This window comes from Acanthaster planci, linkage group LG19, assembly GCF_054643075.1.
Source record: "Acanthaster planci isolate LZ-2023a linkage group LG19, COTS_SCS, whole genome shotgun sequence".
Taxonomy (NCBI): Eukaryota; Metazoa; Echinodermata; class Asteroidea; order Valvatida; family Acanthasteridae; genus Acanthaster; species Acanthaster planci.
The window spans coordinates 9779095-9796722 of record NC_141795.1 but is presented as its reverse complement, the minus strand read 5'-3'; the positions used below and the strand labels follow the sequence as shown (position 1 = coordinate 9796722).

The window sequence follows — 17628 nt, the reverse complement described above, 5'->3', positions numbered from 1 at the left end:
GTGACCCCACAGCTTCTCCACTTTGTAAATGCAATTTGTGATTCATATTTACCTTGTAAGCATCACCTCGGATTCATGCAAGATTCAGAAGGCAAGGAACAACCATTTTTGGTTACAATTGTCGCCACTAATGATTTTATTGGACAATTGGAAGAACACAATGAGTAAACTAAACCATACACTCTTCATGTACAAATGGACGAAATTTCTGTCAGGTGGTAAGAAAGGCACCTTAGCTCGTTTTCTGTTCATATTATTTACAATTTAAAAGCAATTCAAAACGGATTCTACAAGGACGTTAGCACTGAATAATAAATATAACAACCTCATTTAAAGAAAAACTTTCAGGATTGGATTCATGGTTTCTTTTTACAAGCTAAATGTACAGGAATGTAGGTACAATGTGCCTCTTCAACAATGCAAATCACAGAGAATCTAGTGTACTCTTAGTATTTCAAATGTCGAAGTATATACACTTTTTTATCTTTTAATTTGCCAATGTTTCCCGATAGATTTTAGATGGGCTTTTCTGACAAGACCACTGAATCTGCTGTTAAAAATACAATCAGGAAAATAATCCAATAATCGTGCAATCAAGAATATAATCCAACACACAAGAGCATGGATTACCAGGTCTCTGAGCCCTTGAGTATAATCTTTGGGTGATGAGTGTACTGGGTCCCGTGGCAAATCCGGGGGGGGGGCCACAGCAGGGGATAAGCTACCCCAAAGGAGACTGTTGACATTTTTTTCATTAAAAGGAATTAATAGCACCATTATTTTAGAAACGGTACTACCACCTGTCATTGGATTCTTTTAAAAGTAAAAGAAATGGACAGTAAAGTTTTTTAAGGAAAGTTCCCACTTTGCGTCTGGACCCAGGACCTGGATACACCACTCGGTTGAAATCATAGCTAGTTGGAAGACGCAATTTGCAAAACCCAGGATTCATCTTCCCTGACACATGCCATCGGAAGCACTGTCTGTACTCTCAGCAACATATCTTAACCCAGGATTCAATAAATCCATGCATTACGTCCTACAAAGGCAGAAGACAGTGACAGAAGAAAGAATGGAGTGCATGGTTGTTTGATATCTAGAGCAAAAGAATTTCTCAGATGTATGTCTTCTGACAAGTTTTGGGATAACTGTTAGCACCAGAAAGGAATGTTGGAACATAACAATCAACCTTGTTCAGTTTGTTATTGTCGTCAGCAACCATTCACATTGAGCAGGCACTTCATTTCGCCTCACATAAACCCAGGAATCAATTAGCATCAAGAAATAAATTTAAGCCGTTATGATAATGCTAAACAGCACTCTCCTGGGCAGAGTTTGAGGGGCGGGGAACAATGGGAGGGATTGGCTCAGTGGCATGCAAGGGGCGCAGAATGGGCGACTGGGATGACAGGATGTGTTCAACAGTCAGCTTCTGGTAGCCATGGCTGTCTGGTCCCCCAATGGGCCGTAGGGAGCGCAACTTGGCCGACGTGACTGCCTCGCCATGACGGAGATGGAGCTTGGGGCCACGCTTGATGCGATTGCCCTCTTTGACCACAACACCAGGGGACAACTCCATGGACTCAATCTGCAGGATGAGATAAAGTCACTGAGAGTCTCCAACACCTGAATAGTTCAGCCTATCATGAGGCAGTACATAACAGATTAAGAAAAACAAAGTGGCAACAAATCAATGATGAGAAGTGATCCGGCAGGTAGAGATAAAAGTATAAATTTTAATGTTGGCATCAACAGGTTCTGTTCAGCAACATTTGTTGACTAATGCAAATGAAGAAGTTTTCAGGTAACTTACAAGAGGTGGAGGTAGCGGTGTTATACCTCCACTGACTGTGTTACTCTCAAATGCTGTCTTCATCTGTATTGTCATGGTATTACTGCTTCCAACAGTCATAGCACTGGCCATGACCTGACCACCTCTCTTAGAGCTTTGCCCTGCAAAATTGAAGAACAAAACAATTCTTGATTTCTGCAACTGTTGAAAGATGCCTTAAAATTGCCATCCATCGTCTGAATGAATACTGCTTTCTCAACACACCCAAATTTTCTTTTATGTAGGAAACAACTGGCACATACTTTTCACTTGGGAGGGGATGTAAAGTAAAAGTGACTGACCTCGCCGAGGAATTTGAAAGATCAAGAAAAGTTTGGAACTGAGTAATTATGACTAAATATAAAAATCCAAATCTTGCCAACCATTGCTGACAGATTCTGTTGGTTCATTGTTGTTCTTGGCTGTGTAACCACTGGTCTTTGTAACTTTATCAGTTCCCGAGATGTAGCGCCCTGTCCTCATTGCGATTAGTCTGGCGTGGGCTGCTTCAACCGCTGGATCCACAATAGCAAACTTGGTTCTTACTCTAGACGGGAGAATTAATAAATAGGAAGTAAGTGAAGGTTAGCGATCATCAAGCTGCAATTTTGTGGCCAAAATAGCTCAACTTTGCACCATTTTCCTCCCTTTTTCAGTCACACCATTTTCTCGAAACTGTAAGATCTGGAGATAGGATTACTGTACCTGTGTGAGGGTAATCTCTCTGGGTCTAATTTGATGACAGAGACTACGTTGCCTTTCTCATCATAAGTCACATCCTTGCTTCCTGGGGGCCGACCTGCTTGAACCTAATGTAAGCACGACACAAGTGCATATGAGTGAAACTAACTACAGTGAAGGTTGCTAATACTCCAGTTTATTTTGGAAAAAGTCTTTCTGATCTGAATAAATTTTTAATTGCTAAAGAAACAAGCAGACTGAAGTATCCATAACAAGAAGTTGTGCATGAACACCATGTTATGTTCAAAATTGGTAGTTTATATGTCTGTGTGGAACACCTGTAAAATGAAACAAGTCAAGCTTGCAAGAACAAGTAAATATCAATAATAGCTTTTCTCCAGCATTAAAGTGATAGCCACATCCACTTCATGGTGCACAGTATTTTCCATAACGTATCAGATATAATCTGCAAATCAGGGCTCTTGCCAGAAATCTGTACTAAAAAAATAAAACATTCTTTCCCCCAAATTAAGGTGACAGGTGGAAACTCGTCAATCAACTTACCTTCAGTATGGAATGGCATGAGGAAGGCATGTGTTCAAAGATGTCTTTTTTCTCTGGTGTTGAATCTCTTGCTCTTTGTTCCGCCAGATCAATTTCTTTATCTGTTTCATCAAGTGTCTTTGTGATACCCCGTAGACCAGCTGACTTCAAGGGACCTCTGTATGGCTTGTACTTAAACTTGTGTGGTTTCACATGGACAGGCTGGTGGGATATTGTGGACAGATTTTGTAAATCAGGAAACTGTCTTGTTCTTTGCAAGATTACATTTTACAAATGTGCAACATGAAACATCAATGGTTCAAGGATACACCTTAAAATGCTAATATCAACACGACTGAAAGAGATCTATGGTCTTCAAAGTTCTGCACATACATGCACCCAATTAACCCTTAAACTGTTACAGCAACAGAAAACAGAACAATGGCATTCAGTTTTGTTCAGGTTCTGTTTGGGGTGTAATGGGAAGAAAGTAGCCTAAATCCTAATTCCTTACCCTACAACCTGTGACTGCCTCAGGATTTTCAATTTTGCTACATGCATTTCTATCAGTATTTGGTGATCATCAACCTTTATTACCCAAAGGAAGTAAATCTGAAAGGTGAACTCTCACGTGCTGTGGAACCTGACATGTAATCATTTATTTCCCCCAAATCTCATGAAATAGTCAAGCCTTCGGTGATAATGGTCTGGGTAGAAAGTATGGAGGACGAAAAGTGGCCATCTGCTTTTCTGCCTTAAGCTTCCAAGGGCTGTGAACGGGGTCGTGAACCTCAGGTTGCACCATTTCCTTTCCTGGGGATTGAAGACGTACGGTATAAACCAATAATCACAGTCCACCCTATCTTTTATAATGAAAGATTCACATGTTTTCTTGGGCCAAAGCAAGCTTGTGTCTATTGAATGATGTAAAACTGTATTTCCTGTGAGATGCTGTTTTCTTAGTGTCACAGGGACACTGATACTGCCGTAAGGGATTGGCCCGCAGAAAGCATTGGATTCTATGTCTTCACTCCCCCAGAACGGAAATGGTCGTAACCTACAGGTTCATGACCCCATTCATGGCCCCATTGAGAATAGAAAAACAGATGGCCACTTTTCGGCTGTCATCAAAAAGAGGAAAAGTAAAACTACTTTTGTAGCAGCAGAAAAGGTGCATTACAACAAAATGGTCATTCTGCTTTTGAGGTAGCAGAAAAGTAGAAAAGTCAAAAACTGCACGTTACAAAGACGTAAAATCTGCTTTTCTAGTATTCTATATAACAGCAAAAAAGCAGATGGCCACTTTTCGTCCTCCATATAGAAAGGTATGTAACTCCCTGAGTGACCTATTAAACGGCAACTCTCATCAGTGATCGAGTGACATGAGGTAACACAGTTGCCCTGACAGTGACACCAACATTTTGCATGAACGGAGCACTGGAGGTCAACATGTATTTCTTCATTTTCAGAAGGAACATGTACACAGACTCACATTAAAGAAAGTAGCGGTAAACTGGAGGAGAAAACAAACACCAAGAATGACAATTCAAATTACAATACAAATTTTTAACTCTAATATATACATGTACATGTACATTGTAAGTGACATGATACCTAGTCCATTCAGTGCATTATTTATGAAAACTTGGCATCTTGAAATTCGCAGGCCATCCTGGTGGTATCCAAGACAAATCCAGAGAAGTACATGTAAAAGATCTTGGAATGTGCCGTAGCTCCTGAAACCTGTCACACTTTTCCTAACAAAATCTTGCAATTTTGAGTAGTCTACTTGTAGGTTAGCAATGTTAAAGTTTTGTTAACATTCAGCGACAAAACAGTCTAACTGCCATCTTCAGCCTCATTGTACCCTCTACAGTTCTGTGATCAGCAAAAAATGCTACTTCTGTGTCTCCCAGAAAAATTTGAATGTACATTTAACAACTTCTTACTTTAACACGCTTTTTATTAGTATTAACATATATCCCGGTACATGTATTCCTTTGTGTATCTAAACGTTCTTTTCTTTTACCGTAGCTCAAGCCAAGGCTGGGGTATTGGCCTTTTTTTTTTTGTAATCCCACTTTGAGTGAAACATTCAATAAACACATCTACAGTATCAGTGGGTGATGATATTGTCTCAATGCAATAACACCAATCCACTGTCTCAATTTATGGCCGTGCCATGATCCCAAAATACAAATGCATAACTATATGGCTGGGGCTAAGAATTTATTCATGTATATTACAGCACTGAATGTTTTATGTTTTACTCAGACATAAGGTGAATATGTATATTTTAAGTCAAAAAATGCCACTCAGTAAGGCCCCATTCATGGGAAGCCCCTCTACCCATTTCAAAAGGAAAAAAAGTTCTGCATCCGATTACATGCCTCTCAAAACTAGGATTGTAGGTTGGAAAACTTATTTTGTTACCAATTACCTGTGCTGAATGAATGAGGTATTCAATTACATGTACATACACTGTACATGTACATGTACAAAGGGGTCGACATTAGGCGGCCAGGACAGCGCTTTTGCATCGGACAAACCATAATTAGTGCCTAGTAACCCATAATAAAGCAAAAGGTTGGCCGCTGAATTTAGTGCCAGGCTGTTATTGATCCTCTGAGGTGATGACACATTTTATTCCAAAGATATCACCAAAATATTTACCATGGTGGGGTAGGTTTGACAACCTTTTGTCATATTAAAACACCTGCTTCCTACTTATATTTGCAATATTTGAAAAGAAACTTCTCTTATTTTGATGACTGCCCTTTGCGATTCACCGTCACAGTGGTGAAAACGTGTGCAAAATAAAGTTCAATCCATTAAACAAAGCTGCATTGGTTCCCGCCGCGCCACACCCATGTCAAAGAATGTGTGATGGAAATGTACCTGTTATGCCCCAACTATAGCGTCTGTCCCAACTATAGTTGGCATAGTCCCAACTGTAGTGCTGCAGTCAGGCTGGCCCAACTATTGTTGACCAATTTCTACAGAAATTTTCTCAACCTTATCCAAGTTTTTGCATCTTACACTTGACACAATTCATCTAAAATATGGCACTCCATCTACGACATGACACTGTAAACAATGAATATGACTTTGGCACACGCTGGACACATGCACACTGGACCTCTGTGCTCATTCTTAACTCCATGGGTTGCGTGCGCCTTCCTTCGCTAGCCCCTGGTCGTATGGAATTCAAAAATGACACTGACTGGCTATTCAGAATTAATATACAATAAATGTAAAGTGAATCGCACGCGTGTTTCAAAAGCTACACGCCACGTGCCACTGTATTCTCCTGCACACGTACGCGTCTTCCATGCATAAATCTGCATCGCACATAAACACACTGACCAAATACACATGTACATGTAGGCCTAAGGCATCATTCGTATCGGTTGACAATAGGAAACAGCCATCCGACGATGGATAAAAAATGGACTGATAACCATCCTACTACTTTTCCTTGTGGGGATCGGTTAGCTTATAGGATGGAATGAAGGGGGGGTGGATTTATGGACTACCGTAAAATTTCAAACCAAAAATGTTCATTTGCATACGAGACTGCCTCATTGCACTGTTCTTCATGTATGTTAGATTTTTAGAAGTGATGGGTCAATTTTTGGCAGGATATTTCTCTTTCAGGTCAGGTGAGTTTTCAGTTTCTATAAATTGATATACTTGCAAAGGGCCCACCGCACATGTCTTATGATCATGATCACAGCTAACACCGTGCCCTCGTTGTGAGATACTTGTATTCATCATGTACACTCTGTTTATACTGTGGCCTTAAAGAGTTCAACGATATATCTTGGGACTGTGGTGCCTCATAAGCAAGTATTCTTTAGCATTAAATTTATTATTTTTGTTGTTTGTTGACGTAAATATCTGTCCAGTGCGTCTTTGCTTGTGGGCCCGCATTTAAATTTTAAAAAATAATGTAGGGTGCCTTCTGATTCATTTTAGTTACGACACTGATGTAACCACAACCCCAGCCAACCGTAACATCGCAACCCCTACAGCCCCTTTTCTGAGTTGGATTTTTTTGAGAAGTGACCGAACGAACAAATATCACAAATTCTAAAATCTTTGCACATTATTTTTCGTATCCAAGGGTTCTAGAAGCACGCCACCAGGGGTCAACTTTTCAGGCTCTATTGAAATTTATCATGCACTTTGGTTCCACACAGGTACCACTTATGATTTCTGGGAATATTGAAAGCTTCCAAAAACAGAAATTTATATCCACAAATTGCAATTTATTTTTCTTTCGTGCACATCACCTGTTTTAATGTGTCTGGCTTGCACATGATCAGAGTGTACATGTATGTGAAGCTTTACATGTATATACGTGAACTTGCGCAATACTATAACATATTTCCAGTAGACTGTATATTTCATTCATGGAAATATGCTTAATCTTTCAATAATACAAGTTTATTTTCCCTATCTTGCTGTTTTTATCTCGTGCTGCCATGTCACTGAAAATAACCTAATATTGATACCAATCAATTGCACATACATGTATCTGCAACCCATATGAACATGCACTGGTATATGTATTAATAACCCCATAACCTAGCACATTAAGGGAAAAGGAAGATCTCATGTTCCAAAATATTTTCGGAAATTATTCAGTGGAAATTGTTGAACTACATGTATGCACAGCATAATTTGATTCTGATTTGTTTTCAATATCACATTACATTGACATGTAGTTCCCTCCTGCACTTGAATCTCTGACCTAAATCACTTGAATTGGAATAACAGGCTTGTGGCAACACAGCAAAACATATCATAGAAAAAGTCACTGAGGAATACTGGTGGAGAACAAAGGAAATAGGGTCCTTATAAACTAATGCAAGCCACACATGGGATATCCATCAATAGTGACTTGTATTGAGTGGGATAACGGTGTGGGTGTCGCTCCACTAAAAACCACACTGCCTTGGGAGAAGTGCATTGTATCAGTAGAGCAGGAAGGCATTTATCGGTTAGGATTGGCCACTTGAGAACACTTCACCTGATAGCCAACCCATAATAAATGTATCGGATCAGACCGTTCTGTCAGACACCTACGTTATGAGATATGAATTTTGAAATGGTGCCTAATTTAATTACCCCAATTAGTAGGATATTTAAATTATACAATACCAGGGTTACATTGCACAAGGCATGGTGGGAACCACCATGGTGCAGCAATATCGTACCCATGGGAACGAGGCTGTTCTGTGCTGTACTTGGGCCGGACCAACTATGGCACTCTAGTTGGGACTGGCCCAGCTATAGTTGGGATGGTCCCAACTATACAAGGTGTCCCAGAAAAAAGGAAACCCTGAGGAAAGGGGTTAATATACCCAAACCATGAGATATGATTATAATGCATAAGGATCTCTGAAAAGTAGAAGCAGGATTCTTTCTAATGATACCTTAATGGTATCTGTCATGCATGAATGAACACAATTGTCTTGAAAATGGGGCATCTGAACTCAGTTGTAACACTTTGGATAAACCAATGAATGAGGTTGTCCTCCGTCATACTTGTCCTGGATAAGATATCAGGGCCACACCAATTATTTACACATTACGTAATTCACAGTAAATTATGCACCGACACCTTCCGCGTGTCCAAGTCCACTCCTCCTGTAACTGGTTCCCCTAGGCTGTTCGACAAGTTGCTGTCGAACTGTAGCAACGTTTTCAGGAGTTTGCACTGTGCGCCTCCTTCCCGAATGACCCCTATTCAAATTAAGGCTCGTCCCATGTTCTCGGTATTTGCGCACATTTTCCCAGATGGTCGATTTTGCCGGTGGATCCCTATCAGGGAAGGCTTCCCTAAATGCAGCTTGGATGGCTTGAAAGCTCTTGTTTTCAAGGAATTTCGTCACGACAAACACTTTTACTCTTTGGTAAGTTGCACCATGTTGCAGACTTGCTGTCCTGCTTCAAACACTTTTCAACACCGCACTGGCCTATGGTACCTCAAGGCAAGTCAAAACCAGACTCCATAACTTGAAGGTGACAAAAGGCAATCTCCCCTCATTAACATGACCTTTTGTTGTCACTTTCAACCAGGACAAGCACGGCAAAGGGACAACCTCATTCACTGGTTTATCCAAAGTGTTACAACTGAGTTTGGGTGCCTCATTTTCAAGACAATGGTGTTCAGTCATGCATGACAGGAGGGATACCATCAAGGTATCATTAGAAAGAATACTGCTTCTACTTTTCAGAGATCCTTATGCATTATTATAATCATATCTCATGGTTTGGGCATATTAACCCCTTTCCTCAGGGTTTGATTTTTTCTGGGACACCCTGTACATGTAGTTGGGACTGATGTTACAGTTGAGGCGTAACATACCAACCAGTCTATGGTTGATTATGCAACATCGGCCATATATACACACAACCCTACATCTGCAAAAACATTGATGCTGCAGAGGATTTCTGCAAGTTAATTCACAGAACTTTGTCTTTTGTCTATGTATGTATTTTCTGTGTTCAGGAGTTTAATTTGAGGTGATTTTGCTCATACTTGAAGTGAGCGTGTTTCCATAAATATATCATGCCGCGGCACAAGGTTTATTGCCTGCCCGTTGGATGTATCATGGACGCTTACCGCGTGATACACAGACATGATTGGCCAGTTTGCTGTCGCGATTACCTGACTAGCATTGTGTGAATTGTCCATAATTGTTTTGAATTATCTACATATATCTATCTATATTTTTACAAGGATTAAGATGGGGTTTTATCACTTTTTTAATCAATTTTTTGAAGTTATCCTCCCCATTCATGCCATTCAATCAGCACAGGAAAATTGACCCCAAAATTTCCGACCTACTGACCGTATTTTAGAGAGGCATGTGATCCAATTTCGAAAGCAGAACTTTTATTTCTTCACACCAGTGTACATGTATGTACAAAGCAAGTCAGGTAATCATGATGAGAACTTGCAAACAATGTCCGTACGGAAAATACATCACGTGATAAGCATGTCTGATGCATCTAGAGGGGTGAATGATAAATCTTTGGCTACAGTAAGAAATTTTATAGAAACATGCTTCCTTCAAACACAAGCAATACTTGTACAACCTAAAATTAGATTCATGAACACAGAAAATACAAACATAGACAACCGATCAAGTTCTGTGAATTAACTTGCACATGTAGAAATCTTCTTGCTACAGCAATCTGTATTGATGTGCAGCTGTCGAGTTGCATGCATTTAAATGTACATGCATATACGGTGAAGTGTAACAATTTAGCCGGGATGTCCATGCATAGACAGGTTGCTGCATTTCCATCATGCCTTCTTCGGCAATGGCATGCCATGGCAGAAACAAGAGGAGCATGGCTTCATCAGTGTATTATTTCTGCACACATGTTTTCACCACAGCGTTAGTGAAATGCAAAGGGAAGTTGTCAAAATAACTGCAGTGTCCTTCAAAGTTGTAAATAGGCAATTGGACATGGAAACAGTTGTTGAGAGGTGTTTTGTGAAGACAAAAAATAGAAAGCATTTTCTTTTTAATTTTTGAAATTTTTCAAAATTTGTTTTCCAACTTGCTAATATAAGTTTTAAGGTCATGACAAAACATTAGGGTCAGTCACAGAACTGGAAGCAGGACTTTTGTTATGGTCTAAGGTCTGGATCTGAATTAAAATGAATCTGTGGCTATACAAAGGTCCAATCACCATCAAGTGTGTCATGATAATTACTACAAAATCAAGCCACTCCTGCATCACTGTCCTTTTTACCTTCTCAGACTCTGTCACTGTCTCTTCTTTCTCTCGAGTCTCCTCAACTTCCTCCTCCTTAATCTCTGCCCGCCTCACTACAGGTGCATATGTGTCATCAGCTTCAACGATAGTCCCCGTCTCATTAATGGTTGTGGGCAGATCCTCTAGAATCTCTGGCTCTGAGAGTCGACTGACAGATGTCACATCGGTGTCTGGTTCGGATGCCGGTGGAGAAAGTGGAGGTTGTGGCTGTCTGGGCACTGATCCTTGTGCCCAGGCATCTGGAACGGATGGCTGAGGCTCTGAAGCATTGCAAGAGAAAGCAAGGTTCAAACTTCACATTTGTAATGAAAAGTACATAGGTGATAAGGAGTGTCTTTATATAAATTCCAAGTTTAAAAATATTGAAGGTGGCACAGCTGAGTTCAGGATAACATTGGTTTTAGTTTGACTAAGATAAAGATTTAAAGTGAAGGAAGTACCACTGAAAGATGTCTATCAGACTTTTGAGGTGTGGACAAAAATTAGAAAACAAAAACAAAAACAAAAATCTTGCAACATGGCCTTCACGCAGCTTGCGGAAAAACCAGTTACTCAGATGAAAAACCGTAATACCAAGCATTGCTGAAAATGATATGGAACGAGTCAACTGTGCTGTTCAACAAATCTGTTAAGAGTGGTTGAAAACAGAGATTTCAAATTTGTGGTACAGGTTGTAATGAGAATGGGTACCCTTGAAATTATGTTTTTTCACACTTCTGTTCAAGAGTGTGGAAAACCACACTACCAACAGTGCTGTTCCTACATCCAGGTCTACTTTTCAACCTGATTTAGCGACTGTATGTAAAACATTTATCAACAGTGTGATATTTTATAAAGAAAACGATACCACACCTTCCTCTTCTTGCCAGGTGAAATTCTCTTCTGGTTTTTCTTCTCCTTCATCACGAGCGAGGAATTGCCACTGAGTAAAGACAAACCATGTCCTCCATTATCAACCAAGTATTACATGTACAGTACATGTATTTCAACCTGCAAGTGGGTTGTATGACACTTAAAAATCACAGGATAACTACAGTCATCCTTTCTTTTACCTCAATTATCTGGAGAATGGCATCTCTTGCTTGTGTCACTGTGTAGGGATAAAGCTGCCTCTGTATATAGTTTTCATGGATGACATGCAAAGCAGAATTTACAATGTCACCCACAATATCAACTATGAAGTCCTCTCCATCCTCTTTGTCCAACAATGAACCCCTTCACAGGAAAAAAGAGAAAATATCAATGGGCAGACAATAATCTGAATTGCAAACGACGAAATTAGATGCAACACACCAATAACTGACAATCTTGTAACCAAGTAGGAAGGCCTAACGTTTCAATCCTAGCAGAATTTTTCTCAAAGTCATTTTGCCTTTGAGAAAGATTCTGCCCTCCGACTTTTGTGATTTGTATGTTCAGAGATGTTAGGTCACTGTACCCAGCAAGCAGTTTGCAGCAGTTTTGTATCATATACATATATGTGTTCAAGTTTACAACAGACGGAATCTTCCTCATAATATTAACTAAGGTAAAAGTAATTCCCGAGATGCTTAATTAGCCTGTGGCTTATTAACCGTTGGTTAAAGGGAAGCTGCAATCAATTTGTTTTAAAATCAACCTTCAAAATGCACTTTTAGATCACAGTTAACCTTATTTTCAATTTTTGTTTCACTATTTTAAAGGGTGTTTTGTTGCCTTCTGGGCTTTTATATTAAGCACTTCCATATTGCAAAACTACATTTGTATGATATTATCTCAGGAAGACAGCATCAATGTTATATTAGTAGGCCTGTGCCAGATACCCGGGCACCCACCCGTCGATATCAAAACCCTGGTTCTATTTTTTTCAGGCCGGGTACCCGTAAAAAAAAAAACAAACATGTAAATAAATTAGGAACAAAAATACCTGTATAAAATGTCTGTGAAATTTAATACTGAAGGGCTGGCATGCATCAAACATCACTTGTCAAAGTACTTTATACAGTTACATGTACATCTTGACAACTAGAACCTCAGGGGAATGGAGTAATCCTAAAAGTTTCTTTATCAAAATAAACCACTTTATTGTGGTACCTTTGTGTGGCAAAACTTTTGTATCACTTGGTTTTGTTTATAACGTGAAGCACTCCACAAAGTCCTGTTTTTTGACTTGGGTTCCCTATGTGTGGTCACATGACTTTTCCTTTTACGGTCACCATGATCACATGGCCACTGCAGTGTCAGCGATTGGCCTGCCTGAAGGGGACTATAATTGGGCCTGTGGTGGCAATCAGGTTAGCTTGAGTAGCTTGAGAGCCAGGAATTGTTGCAGTTTCAGGTAAGGTTGGTTTATGCAGCGTGCATACAACTGGTCCCCGTGAGAAAAGAAATGCACTTGGCAGTGATGACTCTTAACCCTAGACTTACGACACTTTCAAGGCCGTATGAAGCATTTACACGTAGGTGGCATTTTTTTAAGCAGAAACTTTAAAACAAGTGGATACGGTGGTGTTGGCATTGTTGGAGTTATGGAGGTATTTTCATACATAAAAGCCTTTTAACCTGTGACGTACGTGTACATAGCACTGATCTGGTCCGCACGTGACACGACCAGAGCTCACCATTTGTGCACATGTCATTTCCTTTGCACGGTAGCTGGTGCGTACACGTACATGTACATGTAGGTGGTTTGCAGCTCTGTGATCTGTTCTGATGTTCCTCATCAAAAAGTTTGTTTTTCTGTTTCATAGACTTTAAATACAAAAATATTTTGCAAATTGAAGATAACAATCTTGTTTGATAAAAAGGTAGGAGAGATTTACCCTGACATGCAGAAAATGTGCTGCTTGCTTCTTGTGTATGAAAAAGAACCCTGTTTTACGCACATGGTCCACCGAGGTTGCCACAATGCTATTTGTTATTGAGTGTTCTTTTTTACGAGTACCCGGGTACCTGATGTTGACAAAAAATGGGTATCCAGTTCCAAAAATACCAGTAAATGCACACCCCTGTATATAGCCTGTACACAAAAAGTGCTGCAATTTTGCAGATTTAGCAGGACAACATTTTCTCCTCTTTGCTGATTCATTATTACTTATGCGCATAGCAATGCAAGCTGCAATCCCTTTCTCAGAATTGTTTTCAGTATTAAAGTAAACTCTGGGTTCACAATCTGAACAGAAGAGCCTACGCACGAAACAATGTCTTGCCCAGTTGTCTGAGAGAGCATGGATAATTCTAAAGTTTTAAAAACTGCACTTTTAAATGCAATAACCCAGGGCTTGAAATTAACGGGCACAGGTAGCTAATGCGCCCGTTTGTCTCAGAAATGTGCCCGTAAATCATAATGACGGGCAAAAATACTTACGCCCATTTGATTCCATGTACCTGAACATTTTTACTGTTTGTTTCTACTTTCCTCTTGAAAAATACCTGAGCTTTGCTGTTATGACTGCACTTTGGATTGGCCATGTCATGGAACCATAACACATATAGTACAATTTTGTTTACGATGTCATGTTATATCACCGAGCGCACGCCACAGTCTCGCATGCGATGCATGCACACACGTGAACTCACACACACACATACCCGCGGCCAACCAGTGGCACGATTGCGCTGAATGGTCTGCACATTGGCCGTGTCTGAATCGATTTCACTCACCAGTCTGTCTCAGAAAATCTTCCAGGGATGACATCTGTGTTGACTGGTGGTACTGGAACCGATGTACTGCCACCACGATCCTTATCTTTATCTTTGCTTTTATCTGCACGGGATTTAGACACTGTTGCCCGAGACATTGTCACTTGTCCCTTGGAAGTTTGAGATTGAAGTTTGTCGTTTCAAACAACTGACCTGTATGAAATGTCAAATTGAAGCACAAAAAATAAATACACGTACAGTAGATACACGTACCCTGTACAAAAAATGTTAATTTCTTTTTAATTCTGCCTACTTTTATTGTGTTCGTAAAACTACCTAGGGGAAAGAATGCTGCATACTGCCTCCACTTTTTTCATCATATAACATCTCAATAAACATGCATACAAGTACATACATGTAAAGGTCAGTCATTCAAGCAATGCAAAAAAGACATAACTTTGGAACTGAAAAAATACAGGTATCTGTGTCCACTGCATGCATTCTCTAAAAGCTACCGCTGAAAAACTGTATTATTCACAGCTTTTCAGTATTTCTCCGCAAAAGGCACTTCATAACTCAACACGAGTTACATGTACCAATCACTTGCCCTGCCATAGATCTTCTCAAAAATGTACATGTGTGAATGGGATACTGCAGTGAAAACTTTCCCTGTTGAGTGACATGTCTGGCCAGTGCATTTGCAAGTATGGGCTTGGAACTGACCAATGGATAACAGTGGCTTTTCCTAATGTGCATTTGCTATTTTCCTGAGCCAATGGAACATGAATTTATGGTTCAAAGATGTCCACTGGGTAATATTTGAATCCTAAGTTTTGTAATTGTGACCTGTCATCACAAAATACATGTAAGCTGAAAGTCAGACTTTTCTAAAATTGAGATATTGGCATATTTGAATTCAGCAGAAAGAAAGTTTTCCAGTGGTGTGCACACAGAAGACTAAGGGTAAAAGCAGATGGTGACAATGTAGCTTTCCATCTTCATTCCCAACACTGTTTCAACATTTCGGACCAAACATGAATAATGCTATCACTGCAGAATTGCTAAGACATTTTTACGATCCTGCAAAATATTTGGAATTACATTGTAAATAGGAGACAAGTTTCTCTTTCCAAATGTTACAAACCCCAAAACTGACCTCCACTTCAATATGACTTTGAACCCCCAAAATAGGAAAGAGCGGGATGAGACTTCACTCTCAGTTTGTTGTGATAGGTCACAATTAATATTTCATGGAAAGCCAACCTAAAAATAATCTTGGGACACATTTCTTTAACTAACATCACGATAACTGCTCTCTTTCATTCCAAGTTTTGACAAACGTTATGGAATTAAAAACTCTCCAGGGACAGGATGGAGGTTCAACATGAAGAAAAACTGTTTCCACCGTTTATTTCTTGACCAACTTGTACAGACACTATTGCTGGTGAATTCATGGATATGATGGAAAAACATGGTGAAAAATAATGGGAAAGGTGTACAATGAAATATGAAAATTAAATGTAGCCTCATGTCTTCAAAAATTTCAGCCAAGAATCCACGACTTCATTCTCATGGCCTCAAAAGGAAATTAAATAGGCCTGCGGGCTAGTCCGAGTATCTTGGACTCTACGAATCAGCTTTTTTAACATTTGGACATGGTTGCCATGTCTAAATGTGACAAAGGCGATTTGTAGAGTCCAAGTGTAGCATTTTTGCCACTTCGCCCATTTGCCTCTTTGCCCACATGCCAATATTTTGTGTGGCAATAATGCTAGCCCTAATTCCATTATCAAAGTAGGCCAATGATTAACTGATATCTCCGCATCTTTTTAACAGGCCCCAATTTCACGGGGCTGCTTACCGCAAGCGAAAAAATTGGCACTTACCGTAACAGAAAATTCTGTACTTACGGCCAAGGTACAGTAATTCACGGCTTAGTGAGGAATTTTGGCCTTAACACATGCATGCGTACATCCCGTAACTAAGGATTCTGTGCTTAAAAGGTTAGCACAGAATTTTTCTGCTAGCCCGGTCAGCACAGAATGGAGATCGTAAGTGTGGAATTCTGCGGTAAGCAGCACCATGAAATTAAGTCCAGGTTTATTGCATGCAATTTTTGGATACAATATTCTATAGAATTCAAGTTCATGAAAGAAAACAGCTTTTTCCCCCCAAATGTCGCCCACTGTTGTTAGCCAAATTGTATTTTAGGCATTATATTGCTATCGAAATGCGTTTCTGTTAACTTAGAACGTGATTTGGGTGTGTTGACGGTGTGTTGACGTTACTATCATGTGTTGACGTTGTGTTGACGTTAATTAGTACGACCGCGTGGTGACAATGGTATAGGCCTAGGCCCTAATTCCAGAAATTAAGGGTCCAAAAGTGTGACATTTTCGTTTCACTAGTGTTAAATCTGACCTTTCAGGCTTTATTTGACATGAAAATGTCACTGCAATTAATTTCAAACCATTAATATTGTTTGACATGTAATTTGCATTTTAAATTCATCACTCTTGGAAATTAGAAAATGTGTTTTGAACTTACAAATTCACAGGCCCTAGGCCTACATCATACATGTACGTCAGATGTCACAGGGACCCGAAAAAAATGGACCCCTAATTTCTGGAATTAATCACAACGTGATGAACGTGGTCTTCAGCTAGTCCGAGTAACTTGGACCCTAAAATCGCCTTTTTTTTAAATGTCCAAATGTTTAAAAAAGACGATTTAAGAGTCCAAGTTAGGACTCGGATTAGTCTTCAGCATGTTCAGGGGCGGGCATGCAGGGCATCGTAGATTTTAGCCTAGGGCCTATTTTAAAATCTTACTCCGATACTCGATCGAGGAAGCTGGACAAAATCATCTTGGATCTAAACTACAGTTTGAAAACTTACAATGCAGTTTACGTTTTGGATGGGCTACATCTTCAGAAGCTCAAGCAGTACAATTTTTTAGAGTGGACATGGCAGACATGCACCGCACATGACAAACCATAGATTTTTTTATTGTTTCACTTAACTTTCAGTCTCCATAGAGAGTTGTGTACATACCATGTACACGTATATGTACGTACGGTACCGTACCGTACGCATTAAACGAGGTAATGATTCAACATGGCGGTAGCGTTGCCTTAGAAACCGCGCATGGGC

The 17628-nt window shown here is 39.8% G+C and overlaps 1 protein-coding gene across 1 annotated transcript; it reads right to left on the bottom strand.

The window, feature by feature from the left end:
• Positions 1 to 105: 105 nt before the first annotated feature.
• On the bottom strand, positions 106 to 17553 carry LOC110986833 (uncharacterized). The gene is made up of 10 exons (XM_022249063.2): positions 17374 to 17553; positions 14498 to 14689; positions 11908 to 12070; positions 11708 to 11777; positions 10832 to 11115; positions 3077 to 3277; positions 2537 to 2640; positions 2215 to 2378; positions 1814 to 1953; positions 106 to 1588 (listed from the first exon to the last, which is right to left on the bottom strand). The coding sequence occupies exons 2-10, from the start codon at positions 14632 to 14634 to the stop codon at positions 1310 to 1312; spliced, it is 1542 nt and encodes a 513-aa protein (XP_022104755.2). The 5' UTR covers positions 14635 to 14689; positions 17374 to 17553; the 3' UTR covers positions 106 to 1309.
• Between the last annotated feature and the right edge of the window lie 75 nt (positions 17554 to 17628).